This window comes from Nyctibius grandis, chromosome 1 (assembly GCF_013368605.1).
Source record: "Nyctibius grandis isolate bNycGra1 chromosome 1, bNycGra1.pri, whole genome shotgun sequence".
Classification (NCBI taxonomy): domain Eukaryota; kingdom Metazoa; phylum Chordata; class Aves; order Nyctibiiformes; family Nyctibiidae; genus Nyctibius; species Nyctibius grandis.
The window spans coordinates 4,137,276-4,153,722 of NC_090658.1; the positions used below are offsets into that span (position 1 = coordinate 4,137,276).

General features: G+C 35.6%; 1 protein-coding gene across 14 annotated transcripts in view; it reads right to left on the minus strand.

Annotated features, from left to right (window-relative positions):
* USP34 (ubiquitin specific peptidase 34) overlaps window positions 1–16,447 on the minus strand; it is a 139,809-nt gene that overhangs the window by 73,003 nt on the left and 50,359 nt on the right. For 13 of the 14 annotated variants that reach the window (XM_068410851.1, XM_068410820.1, XM_068410795.1 and 10 more), the window contains exons 9-19: window positions 9,834–9,915; window positions 9,651–9,743; window positions 7,292–7,417; window positions 6,749–6,878; window positions 6,132–6,167; window positions 5,595–5,725; window positions 4,414–5,030; window positions 3,709–3,923; window positions 1,854–1,969; window positions 1,642–1,769; window positions 409–498 (exon numbers count right to left, since the gene is read on the minus strand). In XM_068410851.1, coding sequence (XP_068266952.1) covers window positions 409–498; window positions 1,642–1,769; window positions 1,854–1,969; window positions 3,709–3,923; window positions 4,414–5,030; window positions 5,595–5,725; window positions 6,132–6,167; window positions 6,749–6,878; window positions 7,292–7,417; window positions 9,651–9,743; window positions 9,834–9,915 — 1,764 coding nt within the window. The remainder of the gene's footprint in view (window positions 1–408; window positions 499–1,641; window positions 1,770–1,853; window positions 1,970–3,708; window positions 3,924–4,413; window positions 5,031–5,594; window positions 5,726–6,131; window positions 6,168–6,748; window positions 6,879–7,291; window positions 7,418–9,650; window positions 9,744–9,833; window positions 9,916–16,447) is intronic. The other variant, XM_068410804.1, reaches the window with a different exon arrangement.

Here is a 16,447-nt window from a genome sequence, read left to right on the forward strand (position 1 = left end):
CTTCACATTTCAAAGACTTTCTTATGAACCAAATTTTTTATTACTGAGAAGCATTTAATATATAATCAGAACAGAATGACGTAACATCAAGTTATTACAACCTTTTATAATATACTATTAGTGGACACCTAGTACTGTCCTCAAGTCCTTTGGGATTTAAAGGAGGGAGGGGGGATTAAAAAAAATATAAATGAAGTCTTCACCTCAGTTAGGACAGTAGTGTGTATTATGAAGAAATCTCAGCCTGAGTGACTAGACAAGCTCATCCATCTAGGCCAGTCAACAGACAGATGATAACCTTAGGTCATTATTAATTTTGACCACACTAAAGGAGCAAGCCTTGCAACAGTCCCCTAAATGTCATCATTTCTGTTGGTTTAGTCTGTGGGGGACAGGGGGGCTACTTACATTGTTATCCAATGTGTATCATAACTGCTCCCAAATTGCTGAAATGTACCAAACAGCTTTGGAAGAAGACGAAGTGAAACTACTACTGATCTAAAGGAGAAAGAGAGAAATTATGACAATATACGATTGTTACAAAATTAAATTAGGCAATTTTAAAATTACTTTGAGAAGCTCAGGTTCAGTGAGCAAACAGGCTAACTGAAAGCACTGGAAATATCTGTGTGAAGTTTACCATTATGTCATCCAATTAGTTTTCTGAATCTGAATACACATACTTCAAATTCTTTACATGTCATACCTTGGACACAGCTGTTGGATGAGTATAAAAGTAGAACAGTATACATTTTTCTTATTAAAAATTATTTAATTTCAAAACATAAGTTCTTATTTTTGAGTTTCGTAATACTTTTGAAATTCCAGCAAAATAAGTACGGTTTTTCTACAAACAGATGACACAGCAGAAATAAATCTGCCTCAAACTCATTATGACCACAAGTGGGTGTGTATTGTAAGACAATTATGTAGTTTATGCACTCATGAAGTGCATAAACTGCATGTAACTGAACTGTGGTATCACTGATAAGTATCTTCACATTTCTTCTATTAATTAGTATCTCAATATACTTGTAACTCATCTCACAAATACAGTTCTTAGCAAAAAGGTAACAACGTAACACTGCAGGGGATGTCCAGCAGTTGATTGGCTGTATCAACAAAATAAATTCCACTTTTGCCAGTCTTCAAACTGCACAATCTCACAGCTATGGCTGGTATTAAAACAAGTTAGCTAAGGTCAAGGTATTACTTCTACCTCCAGCTGCCTCTTCACAGAAATTAGACCCCACAACAGACTTGGTGAACGTGCCTGTTCCTCAGCCACTTGCACATAAAATCCACATATTCAGTTCAAAATGCTTATGCTATGACACCTGACCTTGCACTCAACTGGCTAAGATGGGGACCGATTTTACCAACTGGTAGGAAGGCAGTAACCTCTGGCAGAAGGGAGAACAGACAAAGGCAACAAGATGAGAAATTCAGGGCACCGACAGAATAGAAAAATGAAACATCAGATATATCCATAACACCTTGAAAACTATTTTAATACTTCTGCTTTTGGCTGGTTTAACTTCTCTTCCTGTAAAGTTAAATAACTCTTACAGCCAACTCGGATTTCCTGTATGTTGCAAAAATAGATAAATGTAAAAACAGATAATTTATGATTGAAGTTACCTGTTGTTTGCTAAATTTTCTAAGCAGCCTTCAATAAATCTCATTCGAATCTGTCTGTCAGTGAACCAGCATACTAAAGAACAGAGCAGCTTCTCTGCTTCATTTATTAACCCTTCAGAGAGATGAATCTACAGCAAGTAGAAAGAAAGGTCACTGAATAGTATATATTTATTTTCTTTTAAAAAAATATTATTTTCTGATATTCAACTTACTGCATCTTCATCCTGGACCAGATCCCACAAAAGGGTATTTCCTTTCTTACAAACATTATCCAAATTAATGTCCGTCACCGCATTGCTATTATATTGATGTTTATGAACTGCTGGTCCTGAACAAAATATAAAGACCGTTATTGAATAAATAGAAGGAACTATCTAATCTGAACATTATTCCCTGAGTGCACGAACAACAACATGCTTTATTTGTAAACTTGGCTAGAAGTGCATAAAACAACATTGTAATTGCAGCCTTTTTCCACATATGGGTTCTTAAAAGAAGACAAAACATTATGACCATACAAGAAGGCAACAGGACAGTCAAGCCAATATTTACAGTTTCTGGCTAATGGCAAGGTGCAATAAAAACAGTACTTAAGAAATGCAGATGCAGGTGCAACTGCTTTTTAATTTAATAAGATTTAATTCATAGTGTAATTAAAATATTTAAGTCTTTCTGTAGTGTTGTGGTCCGAAGGGAGGTATATTTATAACTATCATGGTTGGAAAGCAAGAAAGAAGCACAGTTCAATAAATTCCCCTCATACTGCATGATCTCCTATATCTAACTAAAAACCAGGAAGAACAAACACCATTTTGTATATACAAAGTGCATGGTTTTAGAAACTCATCATGTTTTCATAAACATTGATAGACATTTTCCTCCTTCGATGTGGCCACAGCTGGCATCATTCATTTATCTACTGTTAGATACTATTTTCCTGTAACAGCTAAGTCAAGTAGAAAATTTAGATTGCGTGCAGAACCCTGTAATTATTTGCACATGCAAAACTAGAGGTGTCAAAAATAATCTGCACTGAAGGCCTCATGTTCAAACAATAATTTGGATCTTCAGTAATATGCGTAGTACCTACGGAAAACATTGGAAAAAAATGCTGATTTACAGCATGTTTTAACTACAAAGTTTTAGAAGTTTATTCAACTCTGTAGTGTAGAAAAAAAATCCTTCCAAATTTTCAATGTCAGGCTGAAATTATAATTCAGTTCCACATAACAAGAAATGTTAAGCCTAAAGAAAAAAGAGACTACTTACTCAACTGTGTTTCAGAAAAAAGATATAAATAGTACTGGTTTTATTGTCTGCTGGAAGATAGCAAACTTGGTTCTGCCAGCCCAGTGAAAAAAAAAGTCAAACCTTCACTACCCATACCCTCCATTATATTTAAAAGGAGGATAAAACAGAAAATAAAGCTGTCACAATAGCATATGGAAAGATGATATAATTCTTGGGAAGTGTTTTAGTAGCATCTTAAATTGCACCCTGAAATAAACTAGAAGATCTGGCAGTGTAAGATGGAATAGCATAAAATGCCCTTTAAGGCAAGCTCCCTAAGATATCAAGTTATATTTTAACTCATTTTTCCAAAATTATCCTCTGTACAGCCCATTATGGTTAATTCATTTAAGATGACAGATGTACGGAAGCACAATAAGATCCACCCACCAAAAGAAAAATTGCATAAGGTTTCAGAGAGAAAAATAAAATCTCACATTTCAGTACAACCTTTCTTTTTACTTTATCACCTGATTAGAAAAAATATTTGCTAGGCTCTTTGGTACCTTTATTTGTTTTAACTTGCATTGAAAGGTCCAGTAGAAATGGGAGGGGAAAAAAGATTTAAAAAGGTAAACACAGCTACATCTAATGTGATACAAAAATGAATCTCTTGGAGAAGCAGTAAAATCTCAGTAGTCACCATAGTTTCTTTGGGCAAATACACATGTATGGTTAAAATAATTTGATTATTTTAATTACTGGAGACTAATTCAAAATTATATAAAACCGAGTTAGAAGTACAATGTTTTTTGGTTTTCTTTTTATCACTCTTACCTTGACTAAGATGTTCATGATAGATAGAGGCAAGGTTAGGAAGGTGCTGCTGAAGATGAGATGTTAGCTCAGCATGTGAATTAATCTGTACAAGCTCTTCTTCACAGCCAGACTCTTCCCCATCAAAATCAGCCATATTTTTCTCTGATTTTGCGCTGACTTGGGAACTACTGCAACTGACATCATCTGCACTTAGCATATCATCAACCATATGCCTGTAAAAGAAGAATATTAGAATGGACAATATCAAAGAGAAAGTTGTTTATAGCAGACTACAAGTGAGTAGACATCTCCCTAAAGCTACAGTCAGGATGAATCATCTGTCTAAACAGCAGACCTTCGTATGAATTTGAAAAACAATTACAAGTAAGTTGAAGGTCTCACTATCATGATGATTGTGTTGACTTCTTTAATGTTAACTAAATACAGCATTTTCCAAAACAATTTTAACATTTTCTTAAATGTTGTCTTATTTATTCAATACAAAAATGTTACAAAAACCTTTAATCAGATGTTAACAAACCAGATTACTGTGTAACTATCTGCGATAACTATCATCTCTGTTAGACACAATTATCCTGAACTATAGCAAAATGTCCACACAAATTTCTGCCCAAATAGAATTCTACACTAGACATAATTTCATTTTGCTACCACTTTTATTTCTGTTATAGAAGGAATCAGAAGAAATGTCAAGCTACCTACCCATCATGGTGATGGTGATGGTGGTGGTGGTGGTGGTGATGCTGTGGCCCGATGAACTGTCGACAGTTAAATAATTCATTTCCAATAGTTTCGCCAAGGAAGTCCCCTGTGTGAGTTATACAAGAATCTTGAGACCCTTGTGAAATGTGAGCAGTGCTCATTTCCCCTGTCATATCATGCTCTGCATCCTCAGCATGAGAACAAGCACCCAGCATTCTAATGCGATTATCCACCGGTGTCACAGTGTCAGCATTAAAAACATGGTCCTTTCCTGCCCCATTATTTGCACCACTCCTCTCCGATGCCCCTTGTGAATCTCCCAGACAAATGCCTGTTTGTGATTCCAGTTTCCTGCTTCGTAGATCTGTGCTCCTACTGCTTTTCTGAGGATTATGACTCCTATCGTCTTCCTCTTCATCCTCCTCCTCTTTGAGAGCTTCAATATCAGCAATGTCTTCAGACTGCACCTCGCTGCCAGGGCTTCCAGCAGATTGGCTTGCGTGACTGGAGTTGGCCTCGTTACTAGATCCATCACTGTGGCCACTGCTACTACCAGGACCACTACTGCCATCCTCACCACTGTTAGCTGTCTCATCAGAGCTTCCTTGCATGGATTCCTGAAATCATTTTTTTTAAGATTGGTGGAAAAATAAAACACCACTGAAAATACATAATCAACATCATCATCATTCAAACACCATTCTTCATTTATGAGGAAATGTGTCAAATCTACAAGTTTTCATTCATTCTTTCTCAATTTGCTTGCCAGTGACAAAACACTCTGAGCAAGACTCAGATTTAATAACTTAATTTTTGCATCACCTTATTCATAACAAGGTATATGAGCAGGTTTTGCACATACACAGAGTGACAGTGAGACACATAATATGTCACGCATTCCCTTACTAAGAGATTAATCTTGCTGAAATACAATTTAAATGCAGAAATCCATTTGTTTGAGGTGTTTTTTTGTAGGGCACTTGTTCATAGGCAACAATATATTCTACAGAAACTGCACAGAACATAAGTACAGATTCTAGCTACCCACTATCCTGCTGCAGGTAAGCATACATGCTACGTACCTGTTCAGGTCTTGAAATTATTATGGAAAAAAATTATTTCCATAGCTACTAATAGGCAACTCGGTAACAAAATTCACAGACTAAGATTTACACTCTTACCTCTGTATCTGAAAGTCGCTGCTGTACATGTTTTGTTCTGTTAATAAGCTGTTCCTCCATTTCAATATCACTGCCTCCACTCTGATGGGTGTCACTGTTGTCACTACTTTGAGGGCTTGCTGCTGGTGACCCTAGTTCAAAATCACATTTCCCAGTTACTTTGTGATACATATTAACTGGAAGGTAACAGCATTACATAAAGCTGCCTGAAATGTTGAACTCGACAGCATTCTTCCTGCAAACAGTTCAACAAGGGAGATAACTCAGACAACCTCAGTACCTAAACACTAAAAATTCTTTTCAGAACACTGAGCATTTTACTACAAGATTTGTATTCTGATGTCTCTTCTTACCAGTATATAGCACAGCTACAGGAATTTCCTAGATTCTACACTAGATATAATTTCATTTCACTTCTCATAAAAACATCATTTCAAACTTTTACTAGTTTTTCCTCTATTGAAATTCAATAGCTGTAGAAAAACACTGTAGTATCAAATGTATCAGATCGTGGTGTACTTCTAAAACTATACTTACAAGGTGAAGGGGCTGCTCTTCTGAGCTCCTCTTCTTCTGAAGGAAAAAAGCAGGATGGAAAAATAAGTGACTAAAAATCTTTTTGTCAGCATATAGTTGTCCATGATTCATAAAAATCAGCAGTAAGGAAAGAAAGGGTAACAACAGTAAAATGGCTTGGCAGCACCTTTAGTAATGACTGTGGAGAAACACACAGTCAAGTTGGAAAAAAAACCCAGAAATAGCATGTAATATCAAAAACTAGGTAAAAATTAGATAAGCTTTTGTAAGATTTTATGTAGCTATGTAAGTTACAGATGTTCAGCAGAACAAGAAGAGTTAACTGATGAGTTATGGACCATCCTCTGGATTTAAAAAAAAAAATATAGAAAAATACATACTACTACTTCAGATACACAAACAGAATTGTTCTGAAACAGAAAGCTTTCCAAATGTGCTCACAAAGTTTTAATGCTTTCATCTTTATCCTCAGCTTCTGCTTGAAAAATACACCAGCATGACACTTCTAAAAAATTCTTCAAGTAAAAAGTTCTATACATCCTTTTTTTGTCCAAAGTCAATAAGAAGACTATGAACATTAAAAATTTAACTACCAGATCTACTGGAAAACCACATACCTTTTTTGTTTCCCATGGGTAGATTGGTACTCAGTAAAGATGCAAAAGAGCTTTGTTTTGACAGCTGAGCCTTAGCTGCTAGTGCATTATTCCACAGTGCTTTTATAAGCATTGATGCCAAATACAAGGTCTATAAACAAAACCAGATAACAGTGCCATTAAGCAGCAGCAGGTTTTATATGCAAAGATCCACTGTTAATCTTTCTATATATGTCAATACTACAGTTCACCAAAATAACTCATCAAAACACATGAATGCACAAAATAATGTTGTGTGAACACTTCTTAAGTTCAGACATGAAGATAAATCTTCTATCAGTGGTTATGCAGTCTTCAACACCTCTGAAAAAGGTTATAATTCAAAAGCCAGAAAAGGCCTACTTGAAGAAACACGACAACTTCACTCATTTCCTCTTAGGCATCAGCAAATATCACTTCTACATGCATTCCTTCAGAAAGACAAAGGCAAATCCATAATGCTTTTTTAATATACTAACATAATTTCTTTTCTTGTTACAGCACTTTTGATCGCCTTGTCTTTACCTGTTCAGTGTGAGCACTTGGATGAAGAGTTGAGACTAGGTTAAGAAGATGTCTAAGTGGGACAGGGTCCAAGTTTTTAATCAAAGAAGGAAACAGGTCATGTATGTAACGACTGCAATGCTTTAGCTACAAAATACAAACAGAGAAGATAACAGGGACAGCAAAATAAACTTTTTTAAACAAATTCAAAGACTGATGAAGTTGCAGCAATTAAACAACATATTTGCACAAATTTTCAGGAAGCACTTATCCAACAATTCCGAACTACATCAGACTTGCACTTTTGTCTAAACTTAATTTTTATATCATAAAGCACGTAAAGTTTAGCGAAATCAAATGTAACAATATCTTCCTTAGTTCCAATTCTAAGAGATTTGGTGAAAAGAAGAACTGGAAGTTTATTTTGTATTTTAACTTAAATATAACTCCTAAATTACTAGTGTATATGCTAAATCCTGAGGGAAATAATATTTATAATGATTACCTTATTAGCAGTGGTAAATACAAATAAGACATTACAGGCTAATATGAGACTGAGAGAACAGACTGTGTGAACTGTGTGAGGATTATTTATAATTCTTTTGTCTTTCCAGTAATGGATGTCAAAAAATATGACAACGTGTTTAGCTAACTACTCTAGTTACACCCTAAAGTGACAGTGCTCCTAGATATTTCCTCTTAGGTTAAATGCTGCTCTTCACAGTCACTCAAAAAGTTTCATTATGTTTGTAAAGATGTTGATACTCAAAAAAGAAAATAATGGTTACAGGAAGCTTCTAAAAAAAACATTCTTAATGGTTGTTACCACATATGTACCCCAAAAGGGTTTTTTTCATTCTTTATTTATTTTATTTTGCCTTCCTGGCATATAGAATATTCATGCCAGCAGTTTATGGGGTACAGGCCATCTTTTACAGGATTCAAACTGGAATGAAATTATGTGGGTTCTACACAAGCATGCATTTAAACATCGAGGTACCTGCTTCAACTCAGAGAAGATAAATTTTTGTCAAAAAGTTAGTTTAAAAAGTGGAAAATATATTCTTTAGGGCCTCTATTCTTCTCGTCTAAAGGTGTCAGCCTTTTAAACAACATTAGAGGTTTAAACCTTTTACAGGCAGTAATTAGGACGTACTTAATTCTGATATCAAAGATACATATTTTGAAAATATTGGTATATCAAAATGAGCATGTGAACTGTAAAAGAATTATTTCATTTGGGTGTTAAGTTCTTCAAATAGTATAAAAGAAAAAATCCAGAGGTCTAACACTAGTGTGAGTTACTGTATGTGTGAAAACATCAAGGTAAAACATCTCTTTAAAAATGTAAGTGAAATAAGTAATTACTAATTACTCTGATACAGGAAATTGTTGGAGCCTATTAGAATGAATGTTGTTACAATGAGCATTTATTAACATACCAGCTGCATGTTATAATGACAATGGACTACAGAGGTTTCAGAATGTGTATACAATAGTATTTGATTGAAACAAATTACAGAGAAATATTGAACACATAAAAAAAACCCCTTCAAATGCTAACTTGTAGAAAAGTATGTTCCCTATACCTGTTCGAAAAGATCAATTTTATTTCTCTGACCTTCACTTTGAGTGTATTTTTCAGAAAAACTGACACTGAAACCTTGAGGGTTTTTTCTGGGGTTTTTTGTTCGTCTGTTTGATTGTTTATAATAATAAAGGCAGAATGAAATCACGGAAAAACAGTTTCCACAACAGGAAATCAAAATGTCTACTGTATTCAAATCCCCTAAATAAAACATTTCATGACCTAAAATAAAAAGCATAGCAATCCATTAAAAGTAGCAAACAAATATATCTTTCTGAACAAAAAAAAAGCCTATCAGAGTTTCCAGGTTTACTAAGCAAAAAATAAAATCTCAATGCCTTCTATAAATTTTAACACCAGCACTGTAGCACAGCTGTCGACTTCACTGCCACAATTTTCACCTGATTGTTCCCACCAGAAGTAACAGAAATGGAAGATACAATACATAAGAGCAAGGCAATTTGGCACAATAGTAAAAATATCCCATCTACCCTACAGTCTTCATCCCCATTCTTAGTGAAAACACTATGTCTTTGCTGTACAACTTCATTTTTTTCTAGTATAAAAGCAGCCTAGGTAAAATCTTGCATCTAATGAAAAAACACTAATTGTGGCAGTTACCTAACTTAAAATTTTGGTCAGCAAAACACTGAGACAGTCAGACAAGAAAAAGTAAGAAACTCAGCTTTATGAATATAAAACAAAATCAACTTGCCATTTCCTGTTTTTTTTTGTTTGGTGTTTGTTTTTTTTTTTTTACCATTCCTGCAATTATAAAAAATTTAAATATACCTGTGCTGCAGCCCAAATACAGTCTATATGTTGAGTACTAAGCCTCCCTTCTGCTGCAAGAAAATTCAGAATCACTTGGCACTGTTTGATGATCTGCAAAGTGAGAACATATTGAGGAAAGATTTACTAGAACAAGAAGTTACTCCTCCATGTTTATACTAAAAATAACAACTTGATACAAACCTCAATATGTAAATTTGGTCCAAAAATGTGTTCAACTACATTGTTGCTGATAAGCCAGTCTGCAAGCTCTTTTGCAATTGACCTACAGATGAAAAAAGAGTAGAAACATATGTAAAATTATCTGCCTGTTAATATATACACTGTGCTCTTCCCTAAAGCATGTCTTTCAAATTAGTATCTGTAATTGTAGTAAGCACCGAAAAACTTTTTTGAACACAAAGCATACTCAACATTCATTCATTCAGGTAGGAAGCTAATGACTTCTATATTTTTTTCTTTAGCTGGAAGACTAATGCCAAATATCTACATTTCCCACTCACCCCTCTGGATCATTAGCAAACGTGTCACCAACAACTCTATCAGTTTTATTAGCTAATAGAGCTCAACAGACCACTTTCAAAGACCTCACAGGTTAAGATTTTGATAAACCCTGCTATTTAATCCAAGTTTATAATGAAATTCCAGAACTATTGAGTTCACAAATGTAGCTAAAGGGGGGAGTGATAGAAATTATTTTTTAAAGAAAACCACTTAATATTTTTAGATTCTCTTGTATAAATAGCAACTCATATAGCTTTAAAGCTATGCTTTACATGGTCATACTTACATCCATGTAGCATACAGATACTTCAAAATTCTCATTTTGTTTCATACATAACAATACTTTACCCACTGCCAATCCACAAGCAAACATTCGAACAGAACAGGACAAGGAAACTGCTTCTTCCAAAACAAAAGTTGAACTTCCAGAAAGGACTGCCCTGTCTGGAAGCTAGTGCGTAAGCTCCTTTTCATTCCTTCCTTTCAAGCAAACATTTGTTTACCCAGATTTTGGCACCAGAAGCAATCAGAGGATATCACAGTAGTTAAAGCACAGCCTGTAGTTTAAATGGCCCTGGAATAAAAGCGCTCTGTTTCACAAGGAGAGGATGGGAGGGAGGGGGTGTCTTAGAGGACTACAGGAAGAATTATTTTTACCGCTGCTATCTGTGTCACATTTATGGTCTCTATTAGAATTCCAGGATTGCCAATCTTCATCATCCACAATAAGAAAACAAGACTCTTTAGGTAAAAAGTGATTGTCTTTGCAGGTTTTCCAAAGAGGATTCACTTTTCTGGGGCATGGTGCCAGTTCTTCAGCTGTTTTGAATTGCCTGATCCCTATGGATGAACTCAGCATAGTTCCTATTACTCAACACACACCATTCCTATACTGTTTTCTTCTATTCTAATTCCAGGACATGGGGAATCAAATATTCTTATATTGTTTAAAAAAGATAATGTACCCTAACATTTAAGTAATAACTGTCTTGCAAGGTACAAAAATTTACCAACAGTATCATTTATGGCTTATTAATAAATTAGTTCTCATACTGTAAAGTCAGTTTGACGGGGTATCTTGCTCAAAGAGGGATGAAAAAGATAAGCTAAGGCTGTTCCACGAAATCAAGATCTAGTTAACTTCCTACAGCCTCATTTCAAGCCAATACCAAAACCCAACCACCGCTCCCAACACCCCTAGCCCCAAACCAAACTTTGCAGCGTGCACATTACAGACTCATTCAGGGCTTGGATTTCTGTCTAACAAAATTTGAATTACGACCTTTTCACGTGCAAGTTGAGATCTTGCAGATTTTACAGCTAAAGGAACTGATTATTTATTTGAAGACATGCTACCAGTCACCTTTAGCAACAAACATGGCTCTCAAAAATGCTCTTATCCACCTGCCTCCATGCTGACAAGCACAAGTGACTATAGTGGCATTGCCCATATAGCTCAAGAGACTATAGGTCTGTTACTTTTCGTTTTGTCAGACAGCTGGTAGGCTTGATATTACAGATTCATCTTAAATCATTAATGACCAACACACACTCTGAAAACTGAATGCAGCCTAAAAAAAAGTTCCTTGAACTTACAGCCTATTCGCCCCCAGCCGCTTCTTATGGCTTTACATTGCCTCCCCTTGCTGTGGGTAGAATTGCTCTTGCTACACGACCAAAATATAAGCAGAAAGCCTCACAGTTTGCATTTTGCACGTATAAAAGGTAGACAGATCCGGTCACGTGAGTGAACATAGACCAACTAGATGCAGGAGACCTGAATGGATGCACTTCTGGTTATGAAAGGTGAAAAAATCATCGCATATGGTTCTCTATCAGAGGCAAAAGCTTTAACACATGAGTCATAAGTCAATGGAGGTAATTTTGTTCCAGGACCATGTAATTTCTTCTTGGATCTGAATTTTTAAACCTGTAGCTTTCAGAACGAATCTCAGATGAACACTGATAGATTCACTAGGTGATGTTAATATGAAAGGACACACTGCTCAATGCGTCTCTTTAAACCAAATACTTCTGCTAGTTGCACAATGTCCATCAGACATTGTATCCAGAGTCATATGTTGCATTTTAGCTACTCCAAAGAACAAAAACTCTCTTACAGAGCAAGTTCCTTCACATTTTATTCAATAAATAAGGCAGTTCTCTACCTCCAGTCTGCAACATTTGTCTTTCAAGAAATAATGGGTTATTCTTTTGAAGGAATGCCTTTTTTTAATAGATACAGTCTCAGCAGTAAAAAACTCTTTATCCTACTGGTGAGCTCAACTGTGATAAAATGACATCTCGGATTTCTGAAGGTAAACATTCATTTGATAGGGATTTGTTGAGGATGACCAAAAACAAGAGGATCCTTGTGAAAGGCAGCATGCAGCCTTTGTGTTTCCCAGAGAGAATTGTTCCTCCCAGAAAATTTTGCAGAGGGCACACCAATCACTAAACATACTGCCTTTTAAAATTACAAAGTTATTACCAGCACTAAGTATTTTGTTCTCTGATATACTAAGAAATATATTTATGACAGCAGATTCAAGGATTCACCAAAGAAGGTTAATTTCAGTGCAAATGAAGGATGTCTGACTTATTTCCTGAAAACTTCCATTTCAGGAAACGTCTTTTTCGTTCAGTGGTTTTCCAGCTCCTTGATAAGTTTCCTCACTTTCAGAGTGACACCTTAACTCACAAGCAATTCCAGAACTTCATATAAATAAAATAAAACTGCCAGCCCGTGAATAAATTAACCTATGATTTAAGATTGTATACTGTCATTTATTCCATTTTTACTTCAATAATTATCAAAAGCCCTATGGCCTTGAGAAATTTCAGATATATCAAGTTCATAAAAATTCACTGAGTTCTGAGTTGCCCAAATAAGCAGGGCAACCTAGAATAACTTTTTATTAAAAGATTTAAAGTATAATTTTCAGTATTTTTCAATGAGGTTTAATTTAGATTTCTAGCTATGTTAGCATTTCTTTCATATAGTCTGTATTTTTTGTAACTCAAAAGTCTCTTTTCATAAAGCAATTTGCAGATTATTATATGACTATTACTGTACAATATCGCTACAATTCAGACAACTTAGCAGGAACTCAATATTCTGTAAAAATACGCTCAAATTTTCTTTTAAAAGAAGTTCTTCAAAAGGTTACAGGAAAATTTTCCTCCTTCATCCTGAGGGAAACATTTAGAGTGAAAACCAGGCATAATCATCAAAGTATAGATATGCTTTCTTCTCTAATACGAAAGCAGCAGTACAAAGAACAGTTTTACAAATCAGATATCTAAGTCATATAGTCCTTAGTAGTAAGAACATTCACCTTGGTAATGACACATATTAGCTATTTTTCATAGATATAGTAATTGGGATAGCAAGAGGAAAAGTCATTTAAAGAATACGATACTCTCCACAAGTGTTTGTTGTGGATGAGGGAGGAGGAGAAGAGAATGAAAAAGCAAAAGTAGCAGCTATTCTTGTTTAATTGTCTCTACATCTTTCTCACTCTGGAAATCTAGACAACATATTGGGCTACATGATCTCTAGACTGAATCAATTTCCCCCTAGACTTCTAATTTAAATTCACTGACAATTCAAGTCTGTCAAAAATAACTGCTTTACTTCCAAGAAATGAAATTCAAGCACTTTTGACATCAGTTTCCACAGGCATTCCATGAGACTGCAAGGAAGCGTGTCGAAGCTATGCAGTTTCTGATATAACCTGATGTTTGTGAACTGTGCTTACGAAAGGTGAGCACCACAGGTTGAATTTTGTTCATTATTGTATATAAAACTCTCTGGAAGCAAACTACAGTTTACACATTTTCCTGGTAGGTCAAAGAATGCCCCTCTATAAGAGGACTGGGTTAAAGTCCTCGAAACATTTTAATCTAAGGCTGTGGTGCAATACTTGGTAGCCACATGATGACCCAGATCCAGGAACAAATTCCACAGCAAAATAACCCCCCCAAAGAAAACCTTATTCATCCAACAAGTCAATTCCCAACACAATTGACCATGCAGCTACAAAAACACACCAGCTCAGTGCTGGATGAAATACAACAGCAAGTCAGCAACGTCAATGAAAAATATAATGTAAAACCTTAAAAGACAAAATGTAGAAATATAATGATCAGCTTGCAAAGGATAAAGACTAACATTTCTTAACACAATCACTGAAATAGCATCTACAACACAACGACAGATGTGAAACACTGATCTGAACTATTTAGGATGAGAAATGCAAAGCCGATATAGCAGGCACCTTCCCAACACACATTCAAGCACACTTTTTTTTTTATAAGCACACATTTTCTTATTGGACGCTCCAAAACCACCACTCTGTCATAATCCTGAATATTTATTAAACTACTGTGTATGCCACTAGAAAGCTGTGTGCCACTAGAAAAAAATATCAGTGAGCTGAATGAAAAGCTTTACTGCTATTTTTTTTTCAGAGAAAATCTGATAAGATCCCTGGAATGTGGAATAGGAAGAGGGGAAGAGGTGTTTAAACGATGCTGCCATAAGCTCAGTTGGTGAACTTAGACAAAAGTTGAGAAAGCAAGAGTTAGCATGAGCTAACAGAACAGTGGTGAAGGAAAAAGGCAATACAAAATTTGCACTTTAATATCTCAATAAATAAGGAAAGAGAGGGAAAAGAAAGGAGGAGAAGCAGTCCAGACCTTCCTGTTCACAGGTGAAAGGAATTTTGGACACCTGAAATTACTCTGCAGGACACTTTTTAAGTGAGGGTAATCACGTTTTTACATGAGGCAGGAGGTCGTCTCAGCATCAACCTGAATTGTGAAACTCAACCAGCAGTCTTGACTGCCTGCCAAGTGAAGAGCAAAACAAAATATCTCTTTACACGTGTTATTTCCACAAGCTGACAGTGTACTCATTAAGGAAAAAACAACACTTTTTCCTCTTGTGGTTCAAATAGCACAAAAAAAATATCTTTCCCTCTCTGAAAGATATCATCATTATTCACTAACTGACATCAGCAAAATAGTTTTAGGAATCACTGTTCAAAGACTTGAAGACTCTTCTGTTCAGTCTCGTTATTTTTAGCTTCAATAGATTTCATACCCTTCAGTACCTCAGATTGCAAAGAATTTCATTCTATCTTAAGAGCAAGGAATAGCTAAATTAAAAGTATATCTCTGAGGCATATTATGAAGTTGAGTCACTGAGACATTGCATGTATCTGGACAACATGCATACTCAGTCACCACAAACCCTCAACCTTAGAGAAGACCATCAAGTATACTAAAACCTAAAAAGACATACAAATATCTACAGCTAGGAAACAGATTTCTCTGTCTTAGCTTTCTGCTGCTTTCAAGCACAAGTTGTGAAATCCAATGTTTTCCTAGAGAGAAGATGCTTTAGCTTGTCTTACCATGGAAAAATTTGCAACCATGCAGATAAAGGTGGGAAGCTACTGTTGCAAAATAGTTGCTAAAAAATCCTGATGATACTTCCAGACAAAAGGGAAGAGCTAGGGCTGATAGCTCTTTTTAAAAAAAGACACCTCCCACAAACCCACCTTATCAAGATACAGAAGGAGAAATCCCAAAGGTTGACAGTTCCAAACGCATCTGGAAAAGTCAAAACACATAACGGGGATGACCAGACATAATGCAAACCATCTTCCTTTGATAAATCTGCAGAGGCTACAAAGGTACAAAATAAATCGTAGACTTCCTTTCTTCACTAAGGAAAGAAAATAGGAATGAAAAGCTTTCCTTTTGCTGCTCATTCAATCACTGCCAACTCCCTAAGTGCCTTCTCATCCAAAAATTTCTCATGAACAGTCTCTAATGACAAGGAAGCTTTATACTAAACAAACAGTAGAAGTGAGACATTTTCCCATTCTTCTGCACCAGCCTTTTGTGATTTTATTTGGCTGGAAGAAACCAGTGATTTCAAAAGATACCTGAAGATGAACAGCAATACTTGATATTGATTTTGTACCCAACATTTCAGGCAAAACACCAGAATGACTGGAATTCGGATCAAAAAAAAAAAAAATCACATACTACAAAAGTGGAAAAGAAGGTCTTCTGTTCACGCTGCATTCCTTTCAAATGACAGGCTGTTTACAGATGCCCTTGCCAAGAAAGTAATATCCCAAATGAGAATTTGACAATTTCCTTCAGCTTTAAAATAACTCTGATGTTCTTGCACAGTACATCCGCTCTTCTGCACTGAAATTTAAGCATCCTTCTCTTTTTCCCCCTGTCAATACCTTTCCTTTTTTACATTTGACACA